The sequence below is a fragment of the Electrona antarctica genome, assembly GCF_951216825.1.
Source record: "Electrona antarctica genome assembly, chromosome: 6".
NCBI lineage: Eukaryota > Metazoa > Chordata > Actinopteri > Myctophiformes > Myctophidae > Electrona > Electrona antarctica.
This window is the reverse complement of record NC_136811.1, coordinates 26,447,479-26,473,975: the sequence shown is the minus strand read 5'-3', so window position 1 is coordinate 26,473,975 and position 26,497 is coordinate 26,447,479. Positions and strand designations below refer to the sequence as shown.

The following is a 26,497-nucleotide window of genomic DNA, read 5'->3' as shown; positions in this document are numbered from 1 at the left end:
TTATATGAATGGGAATTGCTATCATTTGGATGATGTGGAGTCTAAATGGCACAGGTCTGCTTAGAGGAAAATCAAAATCACACTTGTGTTAAGTATGGGGCACTCTTATCATCATACATCACATTCTGTGGTACACAGACACACAAAGCTGAGCATAGGAGGGGCTAGCACCCCTCAAAATTACACCTGAGTCTCAAACTGTGCATTAATGTAAACTTGACCGGTGACCGGTTACTGACCGAGTTAGTAACCGGTAAACCAGTAAAGTAAAGTCAGGTGTAATTAGCAACAGAGGAAACCAAGAGACACTAGACACTACAAAATAAAGGTACACCATAATAAATCACGACAAAAACTGTCGTGATTTATTATCAGGACAAAAACTGTCAGATGTATTATGGTTTACCAATATTTTGTATTTTTCATTTCAGTAATAATGCATTTTTTGCATTTTATAGCGCTTTTCCAAGTGCTCAAAGCGCTTTACAATGGTTCATTCATTCATACATTGGGAGGTGAAGCGGCAAACAGTCAACGCCAGCGTCCTCACTTCCCACATTCACACACCAATGGTGGCAAGCTCACACCGACCGACTCATTGGAGGCAATGTAGGGTTCAGTGTCTTGCCCAAGGACACTTTGACATGTGGACAGGAGGAGCCGGGATTCGAACCGCCTACCCAGGGATCATTGGACGACATGCTCTACCTCCTGAGCCACAGCCGCCCCTAGTAGGTCTTAAGGCTCAAGTACCTCTATTGATATAAACGTTTGCAAGGGCAAAACACTGAGTTTTTGACCGAAGCCAAAGCATCATATTTTACTTTTAATGGCCGCGGCTGGCCAGCCTAAGAAGTTGAAATCTGCATGCGGCCTCGTTGCGGCAGTATTTGTCAAACAGTTCTTCTATTATCGTAACATATGCAGAGCTTGTCCAATACCTTCAGTAATTACATGCACACCGGGAGACCTGAATGCATACTGCACCAGGTAACATTATGTGAAAGCGACTCCATTAAATATTTATGGATAAACCAACATCGGATATTATAACTGCAACAACCCCCTGTGGTTTGTTAGTGTCCGACTAAAGCCTGCATCTACATAATGCTGTCAACAAACTGCCACTGCCACATTTTTCTTTTCCGGTCACAGTAGAGATAGATTCACTTTTATTTTCCACACTGCAGAAACTAATGGGAAAATGTCAATGATACAGGTACAACACTGACTGTATATTCAGCGTGTTCATTTCATCTCTGTTATTGGTTCACAACAAGGCTTTCTTACTACAGTATAGGCCATCAGGGGTTTCCAAACTTTTCCATGCCAAGGACCCACAAGCCTCTATTGCTTGCAGCACGGCCCACACTGAGAATTTTTCAGTGTAGATTGAGGTTTAAATATCAAACTGGGGTCCTTGAAATAAAAAAACGTTTAGAATCATTGGACTATATCAGAATGGATGAGCTTAATGTCATCCAAACAAAATAGGTTATAGCTTAATTTAAATAAAGCCTTCCTCATGTAATCCCTGTGGCATTGAACAGGTATGCTGTCAGCTATGATTCCAGTGAAAATGCAACGCTGTTCCTTTTTTTATCATGTTAAGCATAAATTATACTTCATCGACCACATCACTTCATGAGGAGATTAGAAGAGTTTATGTAGACATATTGCACAGTACATGATGATATTATATAGACATTGAAAATCATTTGAAAAACGGTTATTTTCAGTGAGCGACGCACCCAGAGAAACAAATAGGTTTACTCCTTTCATAGTGCTGTTGTTGTTGTGGGCCACCTTGTGATCGGAGGGTCATAGCGTTGCATTCTTGAAAACACTGACTGATCCAAAATGCGAAAAAAGTAGATCCACATGGATCTGGGCAAGGTTTCACCCTGATCTGAGCCCCTTTGACTTCCATTGTAAAATGTAAGATACATAATTCCAAAAATATAAAACCTTGTGTGAAGAGAAAAATGTGGAGGTATTTCTTTGGCCTACTGTGAGTGCACAATACATTTGGAACTGGTCTTTCGAGCGGTTTGCCAGATTAGCTCTAGACATTCAGACATGCAGGCAGACGGACAGACGGTCACGCACGCACGCACGCACGCACGCACGCACGCACGCACGCACGCACGCACGCACGCACGCACGCACGCACGCACGCACGCACACACACACACACACACACACACAGGCCAATACTCCTGCAGAGCCACACACCATAAAAGACCCTGGGTGAGATAATGGCGTGCAGAAAGGCCTTTTTTCTTCAATGTACAGGAAACTTGAATGGGTCAACGTCAGCAAAACCAGGTTGTCAATAAATTCCTTCTGCTGCAGTGGGGCCATGAACAGGTTTATGGTCAGAGGAGAGATGTTGATTTAGACAGCTGATGTCTATGGTGGCTCATTGCCAGGGAAGGCCTATGGTAGTTAATGTTTAGAGTGAGATATGCTGATGGCACCATAGGGACTAGTACAGTTGTAGTTGAGCTGTTCCTGTTATTCCATTGTTCTAAGAAATAATCAAATAACTAGGCTCACAGTGCTCAGATACTGTACATTATTAGAAATCTGAGGATGTTGGGATGTTTCTTTCTTTTTTGCTCAGCAGTCAGCACATGACATGAGTGGGCTGATAATCTTGCTTTCTTTTTTATCTGCATTATCAAAGCTAGCTCATTGTTCACTTCACGAAACATGTGGAATATGAGTCTTAGCATGTGTAAGGACATACTAACAACATTCTACAGAATATAATACTAATATAATATACAGTATATATGAGAGATAAATGTTGCTTTACTCCTGCACATTAATACTGCACATCTGCATTTAGAATGTGTGTAAACGTGGTTAATATGGTCTAAAGTCTGAACAAGACATTTTCAATCTCCTCTGATTAATTCCGCTGTGTTAAACACAGTAAACACTAAAGTCTTTACTTACAACATAATGCATTTATATCACCCCTCCAAACACCCTCAGTATATCAACATATATTGCTTATTTACACCCAGTTGGTTCACCCACTCAGCACATGGCTAAGTTATGATGGAGTGTAAAACAGCAAGGGCAATAACTCTAAGCAGTAAATATGAAATGTTGCCACTCAGCAGTGGACCACATTCACTGACCAGGGTCTTGTTAAAACATTTAATAACAACATGGCCAATCACCAGCAAATACGCTGCCACAGAGGCGCTGTGGTTGTTGTTTTTTTCTCTCTTTTTTGCTGGGGGTTTACAATATAATACAACATACTGTAGAGGAAGAGGACCCAGCCCACCTATATGGATGCTTTCATTCTGTAAACAATAACACTGTTTACTGTTTCACTGTCTCCTGAGTATTACAACATTGTGAACATCCTTTTTGCAACTGTTGTCCAGGGAAATGACAGAAAGAACTATCAGAGAAACGGCTGTCTTTTCGCTGAATGTTTGCCCCAGAATAGGGATTCCAGTGTTCATGTGGTTAATTCTAATTCATATTATTTAAGTTTGATGATGGTGCAAGGCTCATCATACTGTGTCTCCAAAAGAATGTTAAATCGGTCTTCTACTACTACACTTTCTACAGTGAAATGTGGGAACTGGAGACTTTGGTGTCTTGCTGTCTGTCTCTCACCATCTGTCTTTGTGGGTTGACATATCGAGAGGCCATGTAGGCAGTAGAACAACAGAATGCAGTATGAATGAACCCAATACTGTAACAACACTACCATCTGTATCTAGGCATTTAGCATACTCTCTTAGCCAAAGCGACTTACAATGAATTTAAACAGATACATCAAATGCAGAGAGAAAGTGTAGTGCCTCAGTAAACTAGGATCACAGGTAAACCAAGAACCTTTCAGTCTAAACAATTACTAGATACTATTATGCTTTGAATGATGCATGTGAAGCCTAATTTATACTCTGCGTGACTGTTGCTCAATGCTCACCGAAAATAACTGTTTCAATTGTCACGTTTTCAGTTGAAAATTTCCAGTGAGCAATAAATAATATGATCATAACAAATATAGCCATTACTCTTTATATTTAGTAGGGAGTCATTGTGAAGCAGGCATGTATAATGAGTCACCTTTCAAACCATGACATGATAAGCACGGAACAGGCATCCCAGCCTGATGAACTGAGAGAAAACTACCCGCTGGGACCCCATTTAATTCCGTTACCATAGCATGAGTGCATGCATATAATGAACAGCAGATAGGAAAGCCTCAACTTTCAAGTATTACTGCTTTGTTCTACTTAGTGAGCTCAGCTCAAGTTCTGCCAAGGGTAAGGCCCGAAAGGGAAAAGCCTGTCATAAAAAGTGTTATGTTTGTACTGTACTATATGTGTATGTAACATACAAAGACATTGACTTGTCGACAAATGTCAACGATGTCTTCATAGAAAGCTTAGAAAGATAGGCTATAAAGCAAAGCATCCAGAATCAAAATAAAACATCACTCAAAAAAGAGGGAAAAAAAGAAAAGAAAGGAATGTGAAGAAAAACCTAAAAGAAACCATGCATGAATGGCTCTATCTACAGTACCACTCAAACATATATAATATAATTATTATTTTTAGAAGAATGTAGAATGCACCAAAGGTCATGCCATTTAAGCCTCTCTGAAAAGTGGAAAGTGGAAAGTGCATAATGCAAAGTGCATAACAATTATCCACAGAAGTCGTTCAAAGTTTTAGTTCCAATACACAAAACTATTTAAGTGAGCGTTTTCTTTTGATAGCACACATTTGACCTTCGTCTCAAGAAGAAATAATGTAAGCTCTCAGAATTTTACCATCATAATAATGCTACCAAGTGAATACAATTATGCACTTCATGTTCCAAGGGGCCCAAAGACCTCGATGAATAACTCAACACATTTCATTTTCTCACAATAGTGAAATTGCTTGTGTAGAGACACATAGCCCTGGCCTTGTAAGCATTGACTGCCACTCAAAGAAGTGCAGGAATAATAGCATTACAGACAGTGAAGCAAAGTACTAGTATTCATAAAGGTCATGGGTTCAGCTACATTTTCTCAAATTTAAAAAAGGAAATGGTGGCGAGTACTCCATACGGGGATTTATCTACACATATTTGGGAGATCAGCTGGTTCTACCGACACCCCACTATGTGCATCATGCCATCGGGTCTTCTGCGATACACACGTCGAGTTTGAAGTCGGTCAGCATGCCCATATATAGGCATTTCGCTCGGATTCGTAGTTCTGGTCAACCGCCTATCCGACCGACTCAACACAGGACACTATACAGTCCCTCAGGTCATCTTCAATGCGTGTGAAGTTGGTCTCAAGATATATGAACTACAGACAGACACAGAGAGACGGACTGACAGAGATTCTGCACATTTATAGTAGGAAACCACTAAGATGCCCTGAGGGCGACGTGCACGTCTCCGCCTGGGTGGCGGCAGACGGCAGACTGCTGGGCGAGTGCAGGCGCTTTGTCATGGGAGGTCATATCAACATATGGAATGAATTCTGTACTGGCCATATATGGAGCGTGCCTTGCATGTACAGTTTTCATAGTAAACTGCGACATTCGGTCGCAATCATCATACCGTATATTACAATTGCCTGGCTGGCAGACCACGGGCCGGCCACGTCGGTCACTCTGACTCAGAGATAACCATAAACAAGCCCTATACGCCCATACATTATATAGGCAGGACCACAGACCATTTGCACATACTGTACATGTATTTAGTACCCATCCTAATAACCGAAAGCAGTGGTTAAGGAACATTGCATCCAATTGCTAATCCATCAATACAATGTACTGGGGCAACAATCAACAGATCTCTCTCTTTCTGCATCAGTGTCAGGCCGAGAGCTTTGAAGCTGAGTTGCTGCTTCTATCACAACCACTTCAGATGCCCACCTTCAGCTACGGAGCCTCAAAACCACCAGTAGAAAGAGGCACATCTGGAAGTGACAGCTGCTAACAATTTATATGGTACAGTACTGTACAGTACTGTACACAAATGGCTGTGTGTGCTGTGTCTTAGATGTTGGTGCTGCTATCACAAGTACTCCAGAAGTGGTTCTCTAAACTCGTGGGGGGGGGGGGGGGGGGTGTAAATCAGGAATCAGGATAGATGAGAAATGGCAGACATTAAAAATGTACGCTATATGTCATGAAAATGGCATATGTTACCCTAACCCTATACTTTGTATGTCACAGCCAGCACTGTTGTATGTCACAGCTGAAACCCTTGTTAACAGATTAATGTGACAGATTAGTATATCTACGCATGCTCTTTAATCCAGTAATCCTGCATCAAAGGGTCATGGAGAACCTTTTTTGCTTTACTGAAAAGGAGAGATGAAGGGGGAGTGATGACTGAAGGATGGATGTGGAAGGAGGACGCTCGTCTGCGATGGAAAATTACGAGTGCATTCACAGTTCAGCGCACACACTGCACATACACACACACACACACACACACACACACACACACACACACACACACACACACACACACACACACACACACACACACACACACACACACACACACACACACACACACACACACACACACACACACACACACACACACACACACACTCTCGCTCCAAGATACTGACATGAAAAACAACCTTTATACATGATCTCCCTCTCATCCTTCGCTGGTGAGCCTCTCTTGGCTGAGACAGGCCCACGGTTTAAGACGCACGCGGTCTTTGTGTACATGTCTCCTGTCTCACAACGTTGTTTTGGGCTGTATGTCACTCTGACAGGCATTATGGATACACAGACTAACGGGGCTAATTCCCACAGCCAGCATCACCTTTTTATGACACTGGAGGCAGGGGCGTTGATCTGGTTGGTTGGCTTGCAAAAAGCCAAACACATGCACGCACACAGATGCACGCATGAACACACAGAAACACACACACGCGCACGCACGCACGCACGCACGCACGCACGCACGCACGCACGCACGCACGCACACAATGGAAATGTAGAAACAAGGACAACAGACATTCACATGTACATACTTGAACTACTTGAATACTTGAAAGTATATGCACACGCACACACAGTTTGTAATGTTCTGAAAATAACAATATAAATTTAACTGAACCACAAAAGATCACAGAACGACCAGACTAAAAACTAAAAACTACAACACAACAACAACAACATCATACTGTAAATATCTATTTCATAGAGTTGAATAAAGGACAGTCCTCATGGACCCATTGTGTATCTCAATTGATTTGGTGCAGCTGTAACTACACTAATGCAGGGACTTCATGATCTTTGTCTAGTAAGCCACACACACACACACACACACACACACACACACACACACACACACACACACACACACACACACACACACACACACACACACACACACACACACACACACACGCACGCACACAGTTTTGCAAAGGAATAAAATTAAATAAAAACACCCTCCTGGGCTACGACAGTGAGCCTCCTTGTTAATGCATGCACGAGTGAGGGGTCCACATAATGAAGAAAGAGACCCCTCTTTCTCTCTCTCTCTCTCCAGAGTGGTAGGCTCTTTTGTTGAATTGTCAGAGCAGCAATTTGCCCCGTGAGGGGAAGAGACAAATAACACACAGCTTTGAGGGCTGTATGGTGTGATTATCCAGAGGAAAGGCAATTATCCAAGCCCCACCCAAGCTTTCCCTCTTCCACCCATCCCTCCATCATCAATGCCACTTCATTCATCATCATCATCATTATCATCATCGCTCTATTTCATTCCTCCTCTTCTCTCCCCTCTTCTCATTTTCTTCCAGTACACTCTTCACTCCTAACCATTGCTCTCCTCTCCTCTATTCTACATTTGTGCTCTTTTTGATCTTTCAGCATGCATGGTTCTTCGAAAGCCTACACGGGTTGTGCAAGGACGTGCTGTGATTGGCCAGTAGGCACTTTGAGTGGCAGTCGGGGAAAATGCTCTCGCCAGAACATTATTTGCTATTCTCTGCCTACCGAGGTCGCAACTCGAACGGCCATGAGTCGCCTAAGCAAACTTTGCAACGTTCGACACGGCAACTCGCTCGCTTTAGCTGGCTAGGCGGTGTCTCACGTGGCTCAAGTTCGCTTGAGACGGCGGTCTAGTCCATAGAGTTATATATGTATGGTCTAGTCTGCAGTTGTTGTAGGCGAGAGGCACTTCCGCGTTGGTCACAGAAGCGGGGCGTGGTTATAAGCACAACCCGTGTAGGATTTAGAATGTTGCTCTCTTCTCTGATCTGCTCTGTCCTCTGCACCTGCACACCCCCATCCTCTCACATCCTCTCCTTCCTTCCTTTCTTCTGGTGTCCTTCATTCCTATTTTCCTGCATTTATATAGCGCCTTTATCCAAAGCGCGTTACATAGATTGTGCATTACATTCATCCATTCACACACACATTCATACACCGATGGCGGAGGAAACCATGATGCAAGGCACCAACCTGCACATCGGGCAATTAGGGGTTCAGTGTCTTGCTCAAGGACACTTCAACACTAACTCTGGGGGAACTCCCGGGATTGAACTAGGAACCTCATGGGCACAGCCTCCCATTCGGCCTCCCATCCGGCCACACTACCCCTGAGCCACTGCCTTTTCAACAGAAAGATGGAAGTGAATGGGTCACTGGGGCTTTAAGGAAATTAAGTTACACTTAGTTGCACACAGGAGTCGTGCATCTTCAATAGCTGATCTACAAGCACAACTGGGCCACGCTGTGAGCACCCGCTCCCGCTATTGTTGATGCGTGACCCTGGCGTGCAACTAAGTATAAATCAAGCCTTACTCCCTTGAACACACAGGCTACGCAGCAACAGGAACACTCTATTCCATTTCCATTCACAGAAATAAATAGACACGCATTAGACATTGTCAAACAACATGGCATGCACAATCATGTATTTTTGAGTGGTGTAAACCACTCCTACAACTGGCTTTGTTAGTCTGTCTGTCTGTCTGTCTGTCTGTAGCATGGTTGCTACGGTCACCCAGTTCACCCGGGTGTGATTTCATTACGTCAGACATTACGTCAGACCACAGCTGATCAGGCTATATAAGACCTTACACCACTCAGTTCACACGGGTGTGATTTTTATTTTAATGAGTAACTTTATCTTTTGTTTGTTTATGGTTATATCGGAGTCATATGACCACTGACCCATTAGATTACGTAGCCTGATTATATACAATTCCGTGCCTCTCGTTTTTTTCAGGTTTTGTGGGGTTAACAAAACAAGTAACGAGTAGTCTAACTAACTAGTTACTGGTTGGCACTTTTGAAAAGAGTAATACGTAATTTAGTATGCTTATTCAGCATTGTGATAGGTAAGGGATATAAAAGAAAGGGGGGGGGGGGCACCCAGAGAAATGTCTGTTTACCTGTGCCTCCCCTGTACTGTCTCTCAGCTCTCAGCTTCCTCCACATCTACCACAAGGGGAGTAAACTCACTCTCCTACAAAAGGTAATTAGGAAAATAAAGAGGGATGGATTGAGAAAAGAAAAACAGGCATACTGTCCTGGTGGCTCAGCAGGTCAAGCCAAATGTTCCTTTCTTTATCACAGCAGGTTTGAAATCAAACCCCCAGGGCCCCCATGCAAGCACACGCACGCACGCACGCACGCACGCACGCACGCACGCACGCACGCCACAAACAACCCTTCTGCTCAAGCTGGTTCTCCACTGCCAGTGGACAGTGAATAATGGATACTGACACACACACGCGCACGCACGCACGTATGAACACACGCACGTACAGTATAAACACACACACACACACACGGAACGTCTACACACTTACACTCGTGCATCCAGACCTCCCTGTCACAACACAGCCAGCACAGAACCGAGGGAGAGGCTCAGGTTACGAGGTCATCCTGACTCTCTCCGTCTTTCTCCCTCCTTCTCCCGTCATCTCTCCATGTCATCCTCCACCCTTTCACTAAAATAGGTTTATAATGACATGATACCTTTATAATGATCCTTTGTCGCCGCTCCAGTGATCCATCAAACCAGAGATTTGACGTAAGGGTTTCAGGTGTGTTCTTTCCATAGCCAGTTAGACGGTGCCAACCCCTTTGGCTAGTGTATGTTCTTTTGGCAAACAGTACAGATGTGGTGATGTGTTACGCTCAGACTGGGCTGAGCGCTCCCAATAGGAAACTCTACACTGGTAAATCATAAGTGTTCATTTAACTCTGAGAGTGTAGAAATGGACCCATACACAGTATTTCATTGTGTATAATATTAGTCCCTTTGGCATTGTTCAGAACAAGGCAGATACTATCTGCTACTGGATAGATCTTAACAGTAAACAAATCAATTAGCCTAGTTATTTGATTCTGCGCAGGCCTGGACCTTCAGCACCATGAACAATAAAAGACCTGCAGCTATATATCCTCCCTTACAAGGGGAGTATTTTGCAATTTTTTACTATTTTGAAAAACATTTTAAAATAGGTAAAATTGCCGATCTACAAGCTCACAAGGTGTCGGTGTAGATCGGCTAGTTGAACATTTGAAAATGTTTTTCAAAATAGTAAAAAATGGCAAATAAGTGTAGGGATAAGGGGCACCCATGTACATGAAAGCCTCAGCACCATGGACAGAGACAGAAAGCCTCAGCACCATGGACAGAGACAGAAATCCTCAGCACCATGGACAGAGACAGAAAGCTTCAGCACCATGGACAGAGACAGACAAATACAATATTGTACCCATGACTTCCACTGCAAATTAACTCTCAGAAAATGAACACTTAAATGTTGCTGTGAGTTCCTTTCCTTCATTGTGAAAACCTATGAATAATACACTAGAATCTATAGCTACAGTACGTCTATGTTAGAGATATAGGGCTCCATCTTGCGCCACCCTTACCCCTTATCCCTAAACTAATTTGCCATTTTTTACTATTTAAAAAAACCTTTTAAAATAGTTAAACTAGCCGATCAACATCGAGACGTTGTGAGCTTGTAGATCGGCTATTTGAACTATTTTAAAAGGTTTTTTTAAATAGTAAAAAATTGCAAATTAGTTTAGGGATAAGGGATAAGGAGTGGCGCAAGATATAGCCCATGTGTACTGGTGAATACATTTGACGGCAGACTTACCCGGTCAAATTATGAAGGATGACAGGGATATGTGATACCTCATACAATATCATCAAATGACTGATCTTGTTCTCTGACCCGTCCGTCTTTTAATTGAATCGTTGGTCAAGGTCAGCCAAGGACACCCATAATGCAACATGATTCTGTATGCCTGTAATATGACATGCCACACAATCTAATGTAAAGATGTTTTTTTAAGGTCACAATACAGCTCTTTATAAGCTAACAAAAGAACACACGTATGCACCCATGCACGCACGCACACACACACACACACACACACACACACACACACACACACACACACACACACACACACACACACACACACACACACACACACACACACACACACGTGCATGCACGCACGCACGCACGCACGCACGCACGCACGCACGCACGCACGCACGCACGCACGCACGCACGCACGCACGCATGCACTTGCACACACCACCATTTCTCCTCAAATGCCAGCTCCCCTGAACCACAGACACAATTCTCCATGCTCCTTTGGGCTCCTGTTGTCAACTCTGCTGCCAGAGGAGAAAACAGGCTACCGTACATCGATCTTCAGCCTAAGGATGACGTAATGTAGCTCAGGCTCCAGTACAGGCAATAGTACCGACACTACCATGTATCAATCCTTGTATTAAATGTACCGTTTTCCCCCAACGTTGCATTCAACATTATATTTAGAAAGTATAATTTGGCATTCATAGGGCCACAACACATATTCTTCATGTGGAAGTCTGTCACCTTCATGGAAACTAGTACAAAATGAGGTAAGACATGCAGGAGATATACTGTTAACAACAGTATAACTGTTCTACAAATGTCTTCTAAATCCTAAGAGCTTTCTAAAAAACATATGTTGCTATATCAGTGCTGCTCAAACTTTTTTCATGTCAAAGACCCCCAAAGTTAGCCTATTTGGCCGCAGACCCCCATCTCAAAATATTTGAGACCCCCCCATGAATGTATATATATGATTAAGATTTGCACACATTTTCAAGATTTTTCTAAAATAGCTATCTGCTATTTTTGAGTAGACATAGACAAGGTGTGCTATATATACTGTACAGTAGATGATTTCTATGTGGGTTAATGCTGCACCAGTTATAAGGCCAGACGATGACGTTATGTTTCACAGAACAGTGAGAGATGCTATGTTGCTGTCCTGCTGTGAGCCTCACAGACCTACTTCTAATATTTTCCAAAGAGCAACAGTGCCACTAAGTGGACACTTGAGAGTATATCATGTTACATAAGATTTGAGAAGCCAGGCATTACATCATCAAACAAATTAAAGGACCATCCACTAAGCTTTAAACACGAAGCAATGCATTGTAAGACCAGAGTTAAATATGGAGTAAGTGGCCTTAGTTTATTTATGGCAGTGGCACATTATGCTAAAGGCCAGCCAGTCCAAAAAACAATATAAGGCTTGCATGCAAGGCTTGCACCAACAGATCAAAAAACAAATAATAAACGATGTCTGGTGAGGTGAGGTTGAGGATACTCACTGAAACTTTAAATAGCTTGGCTGATTGGTCAATCACTGAATTGAGCGGTGTGTTATTTCTGGATAATGACCACTGAGCTCAATAACAGACCGCTGTCTAATTAAAAGGCTCTGAGGCAGGGCCATGCAGAGAGCACTGAGGGGGCAGGGGCCCAAACCCAAGAAAAGGGCACATGTGTGCGTGTGCAGTGCGCACGCCGATTTACAGTATGGTGGTGGACTTTTTGTCCAGGGAACCGTCCCTTGTGCCATTTCACACCAGAAATGTAGTGAGCCTATGAGCCTACATTGGATGTCTTATGCTAATTTTTTGGGGGGAAAGGGGCACTTTGAGGCAAAAGCCCAAAGTGTTTATTTATCAACAATGCCCGGCTTGCCATCAGTTATCCCTTGCCTAATAGGCCTACATGAATTTGAATATTTGAATGAATATAGTCGATATCAATATAATATCGATATATTGCCCAACACAACATGCCAGGTCTTCCTTGTCATCTGGAAGCCGTGTAACTTTCTACTCCATTCAACTCCACTGTGTTCTGCCTACCGTTATCAGGGACACTCAGGGACATGCTCAGTCCACTCTTGTTCTTCCTGAGGGAGATGAGTCTGGCCTGGGAGAAGTCTCTGACGATGGAAGACAAGTGTTCTTTGTTGTTCTCAGCTTGGGCTGGAGGAGCCGTCTCTCCACCTCCACCATCACTGCACCGTACCATGGACTTACTCTGGAGGTAACAGCAAGCTCATTTAGTTTTGGAACATTTGGATTTACAGTATGTATGAAACTGATAATGCAAACAGAGATCTTGTTTTAAAGAGGGCAATAGCGTCATTGCACTCAATCAGCAGTTAATTCAATTAAAGCACATGTGATGATTAAAAGGTCAATAAATGACAATAAACAAGATTTCAGAATATATTACATTTTTGTATAGAATACCTTGTTCAAGAATCAATGACTGCTACACCTTTGAAATAAGCAGAAGTTGTCAAATAGACAATGGATATCATTCTTACATTTTCATTTTGCTTTGATAATCTGTAAATAGGGGGGAGACTGTGAGCTTTTGTTCTGTAAACACAAAACAGAGAAAGAAACAGAGTTTAATTCAGTGTGTTAAGAATAAGTAATGTTATTGCATCTTGTCTGACAAAGGTGATGCTGGACAAATATCAACTGAAATCTTGTAATATATCTGGGGGAAACACATGATTGACTGTTGCTCATAAAGTCATGATACAGTGAATGTCAGAATATAAATAATGCCTTTAAACGGAGGTATGCTGACATCTTATGTCCCATAGTAGAACTGCATCTTACAGTCTCAGAAAATAACTGTCTGACCACACATACACAAATCTGCAGCCACCTCTTTTTTTCATCTACTCTTTAATAATGCTTGGATCTATCCTCTAGCGACTACAGTACTTTGGGCTAGAGTGTAGCCCCAAAGTACTGTGTAAATGCAAATAACTGCTTTAAATTGATTGTAGCAATACCTAGATGTATGAAATCTGTTATGCACGATATGTAGTAAACTGCAAAGGAGATTATTGGCATACATTTGCTGAGACTGGGAGGTCGGGGGTTCGATCCCCGGCCGGGTCATACCAAAACTCAAAAAATTGGATTGGACATACTAGCGTCATGTCCAGGGGGTGTACTTGTACATCAAAGCTGCCTCACGCTACAGAAACAGGATAGGCTCCTGCCCTGTGGGCCTCATGGCTCGGCAAGGATTATTTAGTTTTACTCTACCTGCCCTTGATAAACTTTTAGAAGTACAACATTTCTTAAATGTCCAACATATAACAATCTGCTGCTTAACACAATTATAATTTGAAATATTATATTTATTATATAAATAAAGAAAGAAATGCACCGGGTCTGTAAGTATCAAATTATACACAGATTGTTAAAACACAAAATAGATATGGTTTCTGTGAGTGCTTATACAATATACTGCACAAACATTGTGTATTTTATTTTCATTTAAAGAGTGGGACCTATACCCATTGACCCTCCTTGTCCCTCTTGGCTTGGCGAAGAGCAGGTCACTGTATGGCAGCTTCTTTAACTTCTCCCTGCCCACAGCAACATAGAACTGACCGGTATCCAGCTGCTTCCCATCTGTCACCTGGAGGCCTTCAAAGGTGTAAAGGCTTCACACACACACACACACACACACACACACACACACACACACACACACACACACACACACACACACACACACACACACGCACGCACGCACACGCGCACACACACGCAAAAAATCACATATAGAATAATCAAACGAATCAATTATCAACATTTAGTGTCCTACACAACAGATGTGTAGTTTGTGTACCTCCGCACACCCCCCAGAATCTTCAGACCCATCTTCTCTGTGACCATCTCTAGAATTCTGTCAAATCGTTCCAACATCCTATGGGGGATCAATAGCCTCGCAGCTGGGTTCAACACATCCCCATTCGCTACCACACTGAGGGGAACAACGATCAGAGCGTTATCATGGTACATTTTTCATCATACAAGTTACAAAAATAAAAACAACTCTTTGGTTTTATATTTTCTCCCACAACTTCCCTACAGCCTTCCCCATTCCTCCCCATGCACTCACCATCCTTCCCAAGGCCGGACATACAAACAACAATACACATACTGTACTGTAGGTCCTACTGTACACATACACAAATAAATTGGGTACATTTTGCTAGAACATTGACACTTGGTCGTGTTTTTTTCTCAAATTAGCTGCCTGAGATATGTGTACATATAATAATGCATGCATACAATATACATATAAGTATCGTTGCTGTCGGGAGGAAACCACCTAACTCAATTTTTGAGGTTTTTGATTGTTTTTTAGTTTAGTTTTTTGCATAAATCAGTGCTATTGGACACACTGTATGTTGGTAAAAAATATTGAACCAATTCAAATTAGTAAAAATGTAAGCGCTTCAGACAAAACCTCTTAACTCCATTGGGCCCTTAAACTGTCTGCTAAAGCAGCTAACTCCACCATGCACTTCTTCCCCTCTCATGTAAGTAATTGATATAAAGTCGCAATACCAACTTTGATGAGGGAGTATTACTTTGTTTAAAAAAAATATATATATATATATATATATGGTTTTCTTCAAATATATATTTTTCATTTCCTGAACATTTTGGAGTTAGGTGGTTTCTTCCAGACAGCAGATATATTGTACAGTATACCATACATATACAATCTCCTCTCCTCTCCACAGTACCATGCACCCCCAAGAAAATATTAAAGTTTAACTCACAATATTGGACACGGCTCCTTGATGGGTTTAAGGAATCTAGCGGACACAATGATTCGACTCTGGGGCAACGGTCTAGCCTGGCAGGGGAAGAATCAATTTAAAATGGTTCAATGCTGTTCAGCCAGTTTTTGGCTGTTGTGCTGAAATTCATTGATTAATTTCATCGTTTTGCTTCCATGCTATCAAACTGAAAAAGAACATTTGAATGAGTTTGACTTTTTTTTAAATACATGAATTTGAAACCTTCAGTGTATTGGTAAATGGTAAAATTTATATAGCGCCTTTATCCAACGCGCTTTACATAGATTGTGCATTACATTCACCCATTCATACACCGATTGCAGCGGAAGCCATGCAAGCCATGCAAGGTACCAACCAGTATTGCTTTAACGTCCCATAAATCTGTAGTTATACAGTATGATACATCAAAGAAATAAACATTTTGTCCAAAAGGTAAGAGAGACAAAATGCCACAGACGAATAACAGTTTAAGTCCACACTATTGATCCATAATGTATAAATGATAGATAAGGGTTCAGGACAACGAGGCCTTTTCGTGGAGGGGTCAGAATGAAATTTGGACTTAGACTGTTTTTCGTCTGTGGTACTCAATAATAACTATTGTCCAAACAGACATACTTTCCCGCATCTCTACAGACATAATGAACTAGACAATGGCTCCTGCATAATCCTATGGGGGTATGAGGTTGCAGAGAGTGATCACTGCCTGTGCTCTGCCATAGCACCTGGCAACCCATTGTGATACTAAAGCTTTGATCCTGAGAGGGATCAGGGAAGCAGTATATTAAAAGTCTTCTGGGGTTTAATATGCACCCTAGCAACAGAGCTGAGCAGGGCAGAAGCAGGATGGTGAAAAGTTCTATAAGTCACCTAAAATTGACAAAAAAAAAACTGAAATGGAAGTTTAGAACTGGAATGAAAACAGGATTAGGGGGTAATAACATACATAGTGAATGTGATGCTGCTAAATAATTATAGAAGTCAAGGTTGCTTTAATGTTTTATAGTATTGAACAAGATTCAACAAGATAGGCTGGCATCCTATATTAAAATTGCCTTAAGGGGGTCCGCCGGCCAGTTGACCTCTGATGTCACGGTCATGTCACCATGACTCAGCCAATCAGTGATTTGAGAAAAACTTGACTGTGGACAGATCATGAAACATAAATTAAGTAAGCACAACAAATTAAATGTAACTAAACTGTGTTCTGCATTAAGAAAACGACAACATGAACGATTTGACTCATGATAAGAAAAAGCGCTTGAAAGGGGTTGTTGACCTGATGAGTCTGAGGGATACATGACCACAACAGCTGTTCTTGATTTGGCTGCAACTCGGAGCTGGTGATTAAAGATTCAAGATTCAAGACGGGATGATTACGACCCAATAATTAATAATGCATGGACACTGAGACAACAACAAAGTGATTCTTCACTGACTCAATAGAGGTGAGTGAGTAAACATTACACCTCCCTTTAACTGATCTTTTTCAAACCATTAGTCACGGTCTATCTAGTAGTCAAATAAGTGGTGTACGACATGGAAAAAGCTCCACTAACCCATTTAGACCTGAGGACGAGTTTTCTGAAAGTTTCTATGTCAGTGGTGCACTGGTGCTCCACATCCAGAATTATCTGTATTTGGCTGCGGACCCCCATCTGAGCTATGAGCTTGTAGATGTGCTATTTTGCAATAGCTAAAGTATGACATATTGCTTAAAACACCAAAAGGGGTTCCCGTCCTGAATTGCATTAATCTTATGCATTAATATATCATAGTTTAAGATATTAGAAGTAGGCCTGATGGAGGGGAAAGGAACTGGTTGGAATAACATGTTACTTCCACACGCTACGTCCAAACGAGGAAACTCCCCCCTGTCAGGTGAAAAGAACTTGGACACTTCATGCATTGAAGGAAGCATGAGGTCAGTCCGTTGCTCTTACCAGATTGGCAGAGGAAGTATGGTACCCAGGATTACATTAGATAATTGACACTGGGTGAAAGAAATGGGTTACAAAAATTGTGGGATACAAATAATAATTAAAAAAATAATTAATGAAAGAGATTTTTGTGAGAAAAATCTCTGAGATTTCCGAGTTTAATGTGGCAAATCTGTAAAATTAGAAATTTCCGAGATTTTTCTCAGAAATCTCTGAGATTAATGTCACAATTCTGTGAGTTTTTAAAGTCAGAAACTTGCCACTTTAAACTCTGAAATTTCCAAGATTTTTCTCAGAAATCTCTTAGATTAATCTCGCAAATCTGTGAGATTATATAAAGTCAGAAATTTGTTTCTATTTGGACCTTTTCATGAAAATAGCCATATTAGGTAGAGTAAATGCTGCAAGTGGCTACTAAAAATCTGTCTTCCACAAACTAAAACATCATAATAATAAAGATGATGTATTGGAGTATTGGAACTGTAACCACCTGGATTCAAACCCCAGAAACCAAACATAATTTGCATATTTAAATGATTGACGTTCGGAGGATACCCCTCATTCCCCTGGTAACGGTAATTTTTTTTGCCAAAGTCAGCAAAGTCAGCATCGATGCCGATTTCAAATGGGACATCCCTCAAGCCCTCACAGACTTCACATGAACGCGCACCTAAGTCAGTGAGGGCAGCAAGGGCCTGAGTAGGAGCTATTGCAGTGAGTGAGTGAGTGAGTGAGTGAGTGAGTGAGTGAGTGAGTGAGTGAGTGGTAAACAGACAGTGATAATCCATCACTCTGATATTGGAGCGCTGTATAACAGATCTTACCTGTAATGGAAGAGTCTGCATCATCCTCTTCTTTCTGGAGCCAATCTGTAGGTAACTGCAAACACAATTAAAGTGTAACACAGCAGTTAGTATTGTGATAGTATTGTGATGTATTGTATTGTGTATTGTGATGTGATGCGCATGCGCTCACGCACGCGCACTCACGCGCGCACACACACACACACACACACACACACACCAACTGTTTCGTACATCAAGTTGAACTCAGCCACCCATGCTTAGCTGTGAAATTAGCAGAAAGGTTCTGTTACTTTAATAGTTCAACACATTCATTGAAATATTAGACCAATGCTACCATGCACACATGTATGCATGTATGGTGCAGATGCAGAAGAAAGAAAGAAAGAAAGAAAGAAAGAAAGAAAGAAAGAACAGATGGGAAAACATAATTCCAAATGACTAACAATGAAAGATTTGTAGGCTACTAGTGTGGTGGAAAGCCTGGTGAGGCGAGGTTAAGCTACTATTAGCCTACTATAGGCTACTTACTCTATCTTCTTGAATTTCTCTTTCCCAGCAGCAACGTACTGCTCGCCGCTCTGTAGTTGGTCCATACAGTCCACTCTGTGACCTGCTCTCGGTGTGTAGATGTGCCTGACGGCTCCAAACGGTGGTTTCACCCCACTGGTAACCTCTCGCAGCAAAGTCTCGAAATTGCACATCCTCTTTTGGTTGATCACTATACGACGAGCCTCATAGAAAGGATCGCCGTTTCTGTAAATGAAAACGCTCTTCACAACTGGCTGGGTGAGAAAGTTTGGCTTTTCAGGGCTCATCATGGTTCGTAACGCAGGTAGCGCGTGACGAGAGAATACTCAACGAACGATATTAAAGAACTTCGCAAAGATCTCAAGCAACTTATCGGTAGGCGAATAACGTTGATGAAACATGTAAAGCGCAAAAGACTGAATGGATTGTCTTTTTGAATGGAGCTTCCAGCGTACAATGATGCTCACGGCTTGGAAACTATAATACGGCATATAAACGTTATATTAAATAGAAAAATAAAGTGCATTTTAAATATCCATCAAGCAATTCGCTCACGGGCGGGACATGAGGAAGGGCTCTGGGTTATTGCCGCTCGAGTCGCTTGCACCGCTATGCTATGCCACTGTTGCCACACAGCCCACAGGTGTCTGACTGACGATAAAAAGTCACAGGCGTTGACTGCTTCCCCTGTCCCCTCCCCACCATGCAGGCGAGGCGAGGTATCATGGGAACTCATCTGTTGGGACGTTTCCATAGTAACGTTATTCCGCAATCCTCAAGTGCCAAATACTTTATGTATGTATGCAGCCATAAAGATTAACAGGTAAATTGGCATTACAACTGAAGAGAGGTTTTATATGAGAAGAGAACAGCTGAATATATGTAATATTATTACAATATATGCAGATATTTCACTGCAATGTTGACATTTCCTTGGCTTGGTCTAACAGTTTAAACCTCCAGCCCAAGATGCTTAATTAGGCTCAAAGGGACAGCTGCATGGGGTAAGGTTGTCAATGGCATCCCGAAAGTACTGCCTGAAGACAAAATAACATGTTTGTTTTGTGATCTATATTGTGTTGCATAACAACAAAGCAAGTGCCAGAGGCACTGCATTTTGACTTAATACAAATTATTTTCTCATGTGTCAGGTTGACAGGTTTGAACACTGGCTGGAACATACAATTTTAATAACATGCATGCTGTAAAGTCATCCTCATTCAATTCATTGGTCAAAGACCACAGCCAAATATGTGGCTTGGGGGCTAGATTTCCAAGTAGGCTAGCCTATACCATGGTGGCCCTTATTCAAAGAAGACTTACTTATGTCCATGTACAAGACAGCTGTAGGTAGCCTATATTTGTCTCGTTCATATTAGCCACTAGGCCTCATGTGCAGTGAAATGTTTGCTCTGCAGACTGATGATACAATAAATAACAAACAAGATATAATAACTTTCGCTTGAAATGTACCAATTTTACATACCGTGAAATACAAATTTCAATCAGGGTATAATATATTGTATGCTACTGACACTGTAGCAAAAAGCAAACAAGTAAAAAGTAAACTTTAGCAGTGATACAGAATATTATGGGAGGAAAAAAATAGCAACTGGGACAGAAAATATACATCTCCATCCATCCATCCATCCATCTTCAGCCGCTTATCCGTAGTCGTGTCGTGGGTGCAACAGCTCCACCAGAGACTTCCCTCTCCAGAGCAACAATAGTGACTTCCTCCTGGGGGATCCCGAGACGTTCCAAGGCCAGTGAGTCGATGTATTTCCTCCAACTGTGCCTTGGTCTGCCCCGGGGTCTCCTCCCAGTGGGACGTGCATCGAGGACCTCCCTAGGGAGACGCCCAAGAGGCATCCTAACCAGATGCCCGAACCACCTAAGCTAGCTCCTTTCCAGGCGAAGAAGCAGCGACTCTACTCCGAGTCTCTCTCGTGTGACTGAACTTATCACCCTATCTCCAAGGGAGATGCCAGCCACTCTTCGAAGAAAACTCATTTCGGCCGCTTGTATTCGCAACCTATACAACCTTGTATTTGCAAAAATATACATCTATTGTTGGAAAGAATAGCAGCAGCAACAATAGTAGTAGTAGGAACACAATTTTTTTAACTCATTTTAATATTCCTCTGTTTTTCTCTCTCTCTCACTCACTCACTCACTCACTCACTCACTCACTCACTCACTCACTCACTCACTCACTCTCACACACACACACACACACACACACACACACACACACACACACACACACACACACACACACACACACACACACGCACGCGCGAGCGCGCACATGCATGCACATTTGCATGCACAGACTTACCGGTACTTTGGATTTGAACAATCTCCTGGCCCACATTTGTTTTTTAAACTATAGTCCCTGATGCAGAACCATATCATTTTCTACTGTAGGCCTATTATCCATGCAGCTTTTCAATCTTTTCTCAGGAGGACATTGGCTCCCACTTGAAAACATAACATCAACTGAGCAACTCTACAAGTCTGCTTGCGTCTGCCTGTGTTGTAGTATCCTCTGCATGTACTTTTATAAGTAACGGGGCTAGAACACATGACATGAGCACCTTTACAATTGTTGACAGTGTGCAATCTCACAGAGTGATGCATATCCAATCACAAAATGATACATAGAACATTTTAATACACATGCAGTATTATGCTTCAAGCATCACTCAAGCTTGTTAGCTGCTGTAGTTCCCATGAACAACAATCAAGTGCAGACACAATGGACTGTATACTGTATACATAATATATTTACAAAATTATAATAGCCTAATATGCTTGCCAGTCAATGTGTATTTCTCATATTCCATTGGTAGAGGGCAGTATTACACAATTCTAGCAGGTCCTCTGACTCCTCTCTCACCTTTACTCACACTCTCATCCATCGTCTCTCTCTCTCTCTCTCTCTCTCTCTCTCTCTCTCTCTCTCTCATCCATCGTCTCTCTCTCTCTCTCTCTCATCCATCGTCTCTCTCTCTATCTCTCTCTCTCTCTCTCTCTCTCTCTCTCTCTCTCTCTCTCTCTCTCTCTCGCGCGCGCGCGCGCGCATACACTTGTGCATGTGTGTTAAACTGTCAAACTGAAGATTCAATCTATTTAATCTCAGAATCTTGTTTCATGATCCCTGGGTGATGTACAGTAATATGTGTCACCACCGTTGAATAGGGAAAAACCTATTTTGTTTCTTGCTTCTTTCCTTTCACTATTAACAACTGTGCCAAGACATAATATGACATGATTGCTGTTGTTCACTGGATGCTGTAATGGTGCCTTTTAAACTCTATCCCAGCATAGCCAAAATTGCTTTATAATGGAGCTAGTCTGACAACCGCTGGCAGGTTTCAGACGAGGCCTTTTACCAATGTCTCCTACAAGTGCAAGTGGTGCATAAACAGTGCAACCTGTTGAGGATCAGATTGTCTGTTGGGACGCAAACATGCAGGAGGAGCGATTGTTGATTGATATGTTTTTCTGCTCACAGATATCAAGATATCTATTTATAGTTGGATATATTATAAATGACTGCTTCAAAGCAACATATGGCATTTTATCACTCAAATGGGACCCGAATGGAAACAAGACCGCAAGGTCTTTCTTCGGAAATCCCTTTGGACCAAAATGCCTATTCAATCAATCAATCAATCAATCAATCAATCAATCAATCAATCAATCAATCAATCACCATTGCAACGGTATGCAGTTAGATTACATTAATGGGTACACTGTGCTCAATGAGTGTTAGTTTAACTCTGAGAATATACTGTATGTATTGATTGTGTCGGATTAATCAAGATGGGATAATCTGTTTCTGGGCCCAGGTGAGCACATCTGGTGTCATCTCTCTCTATCACAGGCTTTAATGATGTGTTAAAACAGTTTTTCTAATTGCATTTAGCTAACGCCATCTGATGGGCCATGCATCCCTGTACACTGTGCCAAAAACAATACTCTTGTGAAACAGTGGTGAGCCCAAGGGGCTCCTGAAAACATACTGCGCACAGTCACGTGTACAGAGAGGGAGAGAGAGAGAGAGAGAGAGAGAGAGAGAGACCTATTCTTTCAAAACATCAATGTCATGTCGTTCTGTCTCAGCAAAGGCCAGACCAATTACAGCATCTCCTTGACTGGGATGGGTGTGAGAATGCCTGAGCTTCAAGCTTATCTAAAGGTCTAGAAATGGTGACCTGCCATCATTATGGGTTGACTTTTGTGTGTCTGTGCTCCTTTGTAGTTACTGTCCACTTGATTAACTCGTAGAATAAAACTAACTGAATTCGGCGAAAAAAAAGTCAATACTAACTAAAACTATTATAACCTTGGTGTGTGTGTCTGTCACTCTGCACTGGACATAACTTGGAAAGCGTCTCAAATGACCTATAGGTGTGCGGTGCCAAAATTACACTGGTTAGTGCGAATGTTAGATGAGAATCTAAATATCACGAGTATCTGTAGGCCTATCTTTGGGCCCTGCAAGGCTAACTCAACCCATCTGGTTAACTGAAAAATCTTAAAAGATTTGGAATATTTCTGAAACATTGTCAGGGGGTTCCTGGCAAAAAAAACTGATGGGGGTCAGAGGGCAAATACAAATCAATGTGGGGGTCCTTGACATGAAAAAATAAATATATTTATATCGGCAACATGACAGCTTACGTCATGTACTGCCCTAGGCCTAAACAAACATTAAAGTCCATAGACGTCATAAGTTCTATAAATAAACATTAAAGTCCATATAATAGTCCATAATAGTCTTGGATGGCAAACGATTTACGTCAAGTGTTCTAAAAAAAAGTCCAAAGATTTGGCTGCCACATGACGTAACCTTCAAAAGCCATATAGAGACAGGCATTAGTCCGACACCCTACCCCAAACCCTAACCTCACAGGGAAGCCACGGGTGAGTTTCAACCGGCAACGCATGTGTCGTGACCGGCAACGCATGTCGGGAGTCACAGGTGAGTCCTAACCAGCAACGCATGTCGGGAGTCACAGGTGAGTCCTAACCAGCAACGCATGTCGGGAGTCACAGGTGAGTCCTAACCAGCAACGCATGTCGGGAGTCACAGGTGAGTCCTAACCAGCAACGCATGTCGGGAGTCACAGGTGAGTCCTAACCAGCAGCGCATGTCGGGAGTCACAGGTGAGTCCTAACCAGCAGCGCATGTCGGGAGTCACAGGTGAGTCCTAACCAGCAACGCATGTCGGGAGTCACAGGTGAGTCCTAACCAGCAGCGCATGTCGGGAGTCACAGGTGAGTCCTAACCAGCAGCGCATGTCGGGAGTCACAGGTGAGTCCTAACCAGCAACGCATGTCGGGAGTCACAGGTGAGTCCTAACCAGCAACGCATCTCGGGAGTCACAGGTGAGTCCTAACCAGCAGCGCATGTCGGGAGTCACAGGTGAGTCCTAACCAGCAACGCATGTCGGGAGTCACAGGTGAGTCCTAACCAGCAACGCATGTCGGGAGTCACAGGTGAGTCCTTACCAGCAACGCATGTCGGGAGTCACAGGTGAGTCCTTACCAGCAACGCATGTCGGGAGTCACATGCAGGTGAGTTCTAACCAGCAACGCATGTCGGGAGTCACAGGTGAGTCCTAACCAGCAACGCATGTCGGGAGTCACAGGTGAGTCCTAACCAGCAACGCATGTCGGGAGTCACAGGTGAGTCCTAACCAGCAACGCATGTCGGGAGTCACAGGTGAGTCCTTACCAGCAACGCATGTCGGGAGTCACAGGTGAGTCCTTACCAGCAACGCATGTCGGGAGTCACATGCAGGTGAGTTCTAACCAGCAACGCATGTCGGGAGTCACAGGTGAGTCCTAACCAGCAACGCATGTCGGGAGTCACAGGTGAGTCCTAACCAGCAACGCATGTCGGGAGTCACAGGTGAGTCCTAACCAGCAACGCATGTCGGGAGTCACAGGTGAGTCCTAACCAGCAACGCATGTGTCGGAATCACGCATGTGTCTGACTGTTGCACAGGCATGGCATTGGTTCTCAAAAAAGTTTGAGAACCACTGTTTTAATTTAAATAGTCCTGAGCTTGTTGCGTATGCAAGATTAGATGCAAGGCGGGCACACACACAGAGATAATACTGTAGGCTATGTCAACCATTAGACTTTATTGACTGTACAAAATAAACCCAGTCAGAAAGGTAACATAACACAAATATAATTTTAGGATATAATTACTCTCCCAATATGTTGCATGCACACATTGAAACCATAAGCACATTGTTGACCCATCTGTAAACAGCTTTAGTGATCAAACCACGTTGCTTAAGGTAAAGAAAGGGCTCTATGAGCTGTAGGCATATACTGTACATCAGTATTGACATGTATTTAGAGATCATTAAGGCAAATACTAAATGTATGAACAGCACAGCAACAAAGGAATAATCCATTTTCTGTTCTTGTTCAATATCATAGAGTACGATACAATACAAGCCCTCTACTTTATATTTACTTACACAATATACATTTATAATACTTCATGAATTACATTACAGACAGTTAAATCATATCGTAATAAAAAGCAGCTTTTTAAAACAGTCTTGAATAACTTGATAATGTTTCTGCAATAAATTGTGAAAATAAAGCTGACAGTCACTCCGACACTTGAAATGTAAACCACACATTTTTACTTTATTTTTGTATAATAATTATTATTATTTATTTAGTTAATAAATATGTGCAGTGGCACCTTTCTCACTATAAATTCGCTATACGAGGGATTGCAATTTACCCCTTATTAATGCCTACAGTTGCTAAGTTTCTTTGAAATAAAAACCTTTTAGAAAATGTACTCTCATGTGAGAAAGAAATATCTACAGTACTTAAAACCAGATCATCTGTGATTCAACTTTATTCTTTGGTAGATTGAACCAGTCATATATGCCACAGATGGCATGGTCACAATAATCCAAGCCATCTACTGTATGTACTGATACTCTGCTCTATAATATTGCACATAAATCATGTGTCAGACAGCTGTCATTCTAGCCCATTCAATATAAATAAACATAACAGCAGTAACAGAATGACACAGATAGATTTTTGTCATAATCATATTGATTTCCATTACAGGACTACATTGATATTCTAGCATCTTCATCTGCATGTTTTCACCCTTTCACAAATACCAGATTAACATTTCTCAATGATGTACTGTATGATTCAAACAAATAAATTGATATATAGAAT

The 26,497-nt window shown here is 42.1% G+C and overlaps 1 protein-coding gene across 1 annotated transcript in view; it reads right to left on the bottom strand.

Moving 5' to 3' along the window:
- Positions 1–19,544, bottom strand: part of LOC306924757 (doublecortin domain-containing protein 2-like) — a gene marked incomplete at its 5' end in the record, with an annotated part of 26,212 nt that extends 6,668 nt beyond the window's left edge. The window contains 7 exons of the mRNA XM_079503390.1: positions 13,213–13,390; positions 13,683–13,737; positions 14,679–14,828; positions 15,017–15,151; positions 15,960–16,036; positions 18,745–18,799; positions 19,255–19,544. Coding sequence (XP_079359516.1) covers positions 13,213–13,390; positions 13,683–13,737; positions 14,679–14,828; positions 15,017–15,151; positions 15,960–16,036; positions 18,745–18,799; positions 19,255–19,544 — 940 coding nt within the window. The remainder of the gene's footprint in view (positions 1–13,212; positions 13,391–13,682; positions 13,738–14,678; positions 14,829–15,016; positions 15,152–15,959; positions 16,037–18,744; positions 18,800–19,254) is intronic.
- Between the last annotated feature and the right edge of the window lie 6,953 nt (positions 19,545–26,497).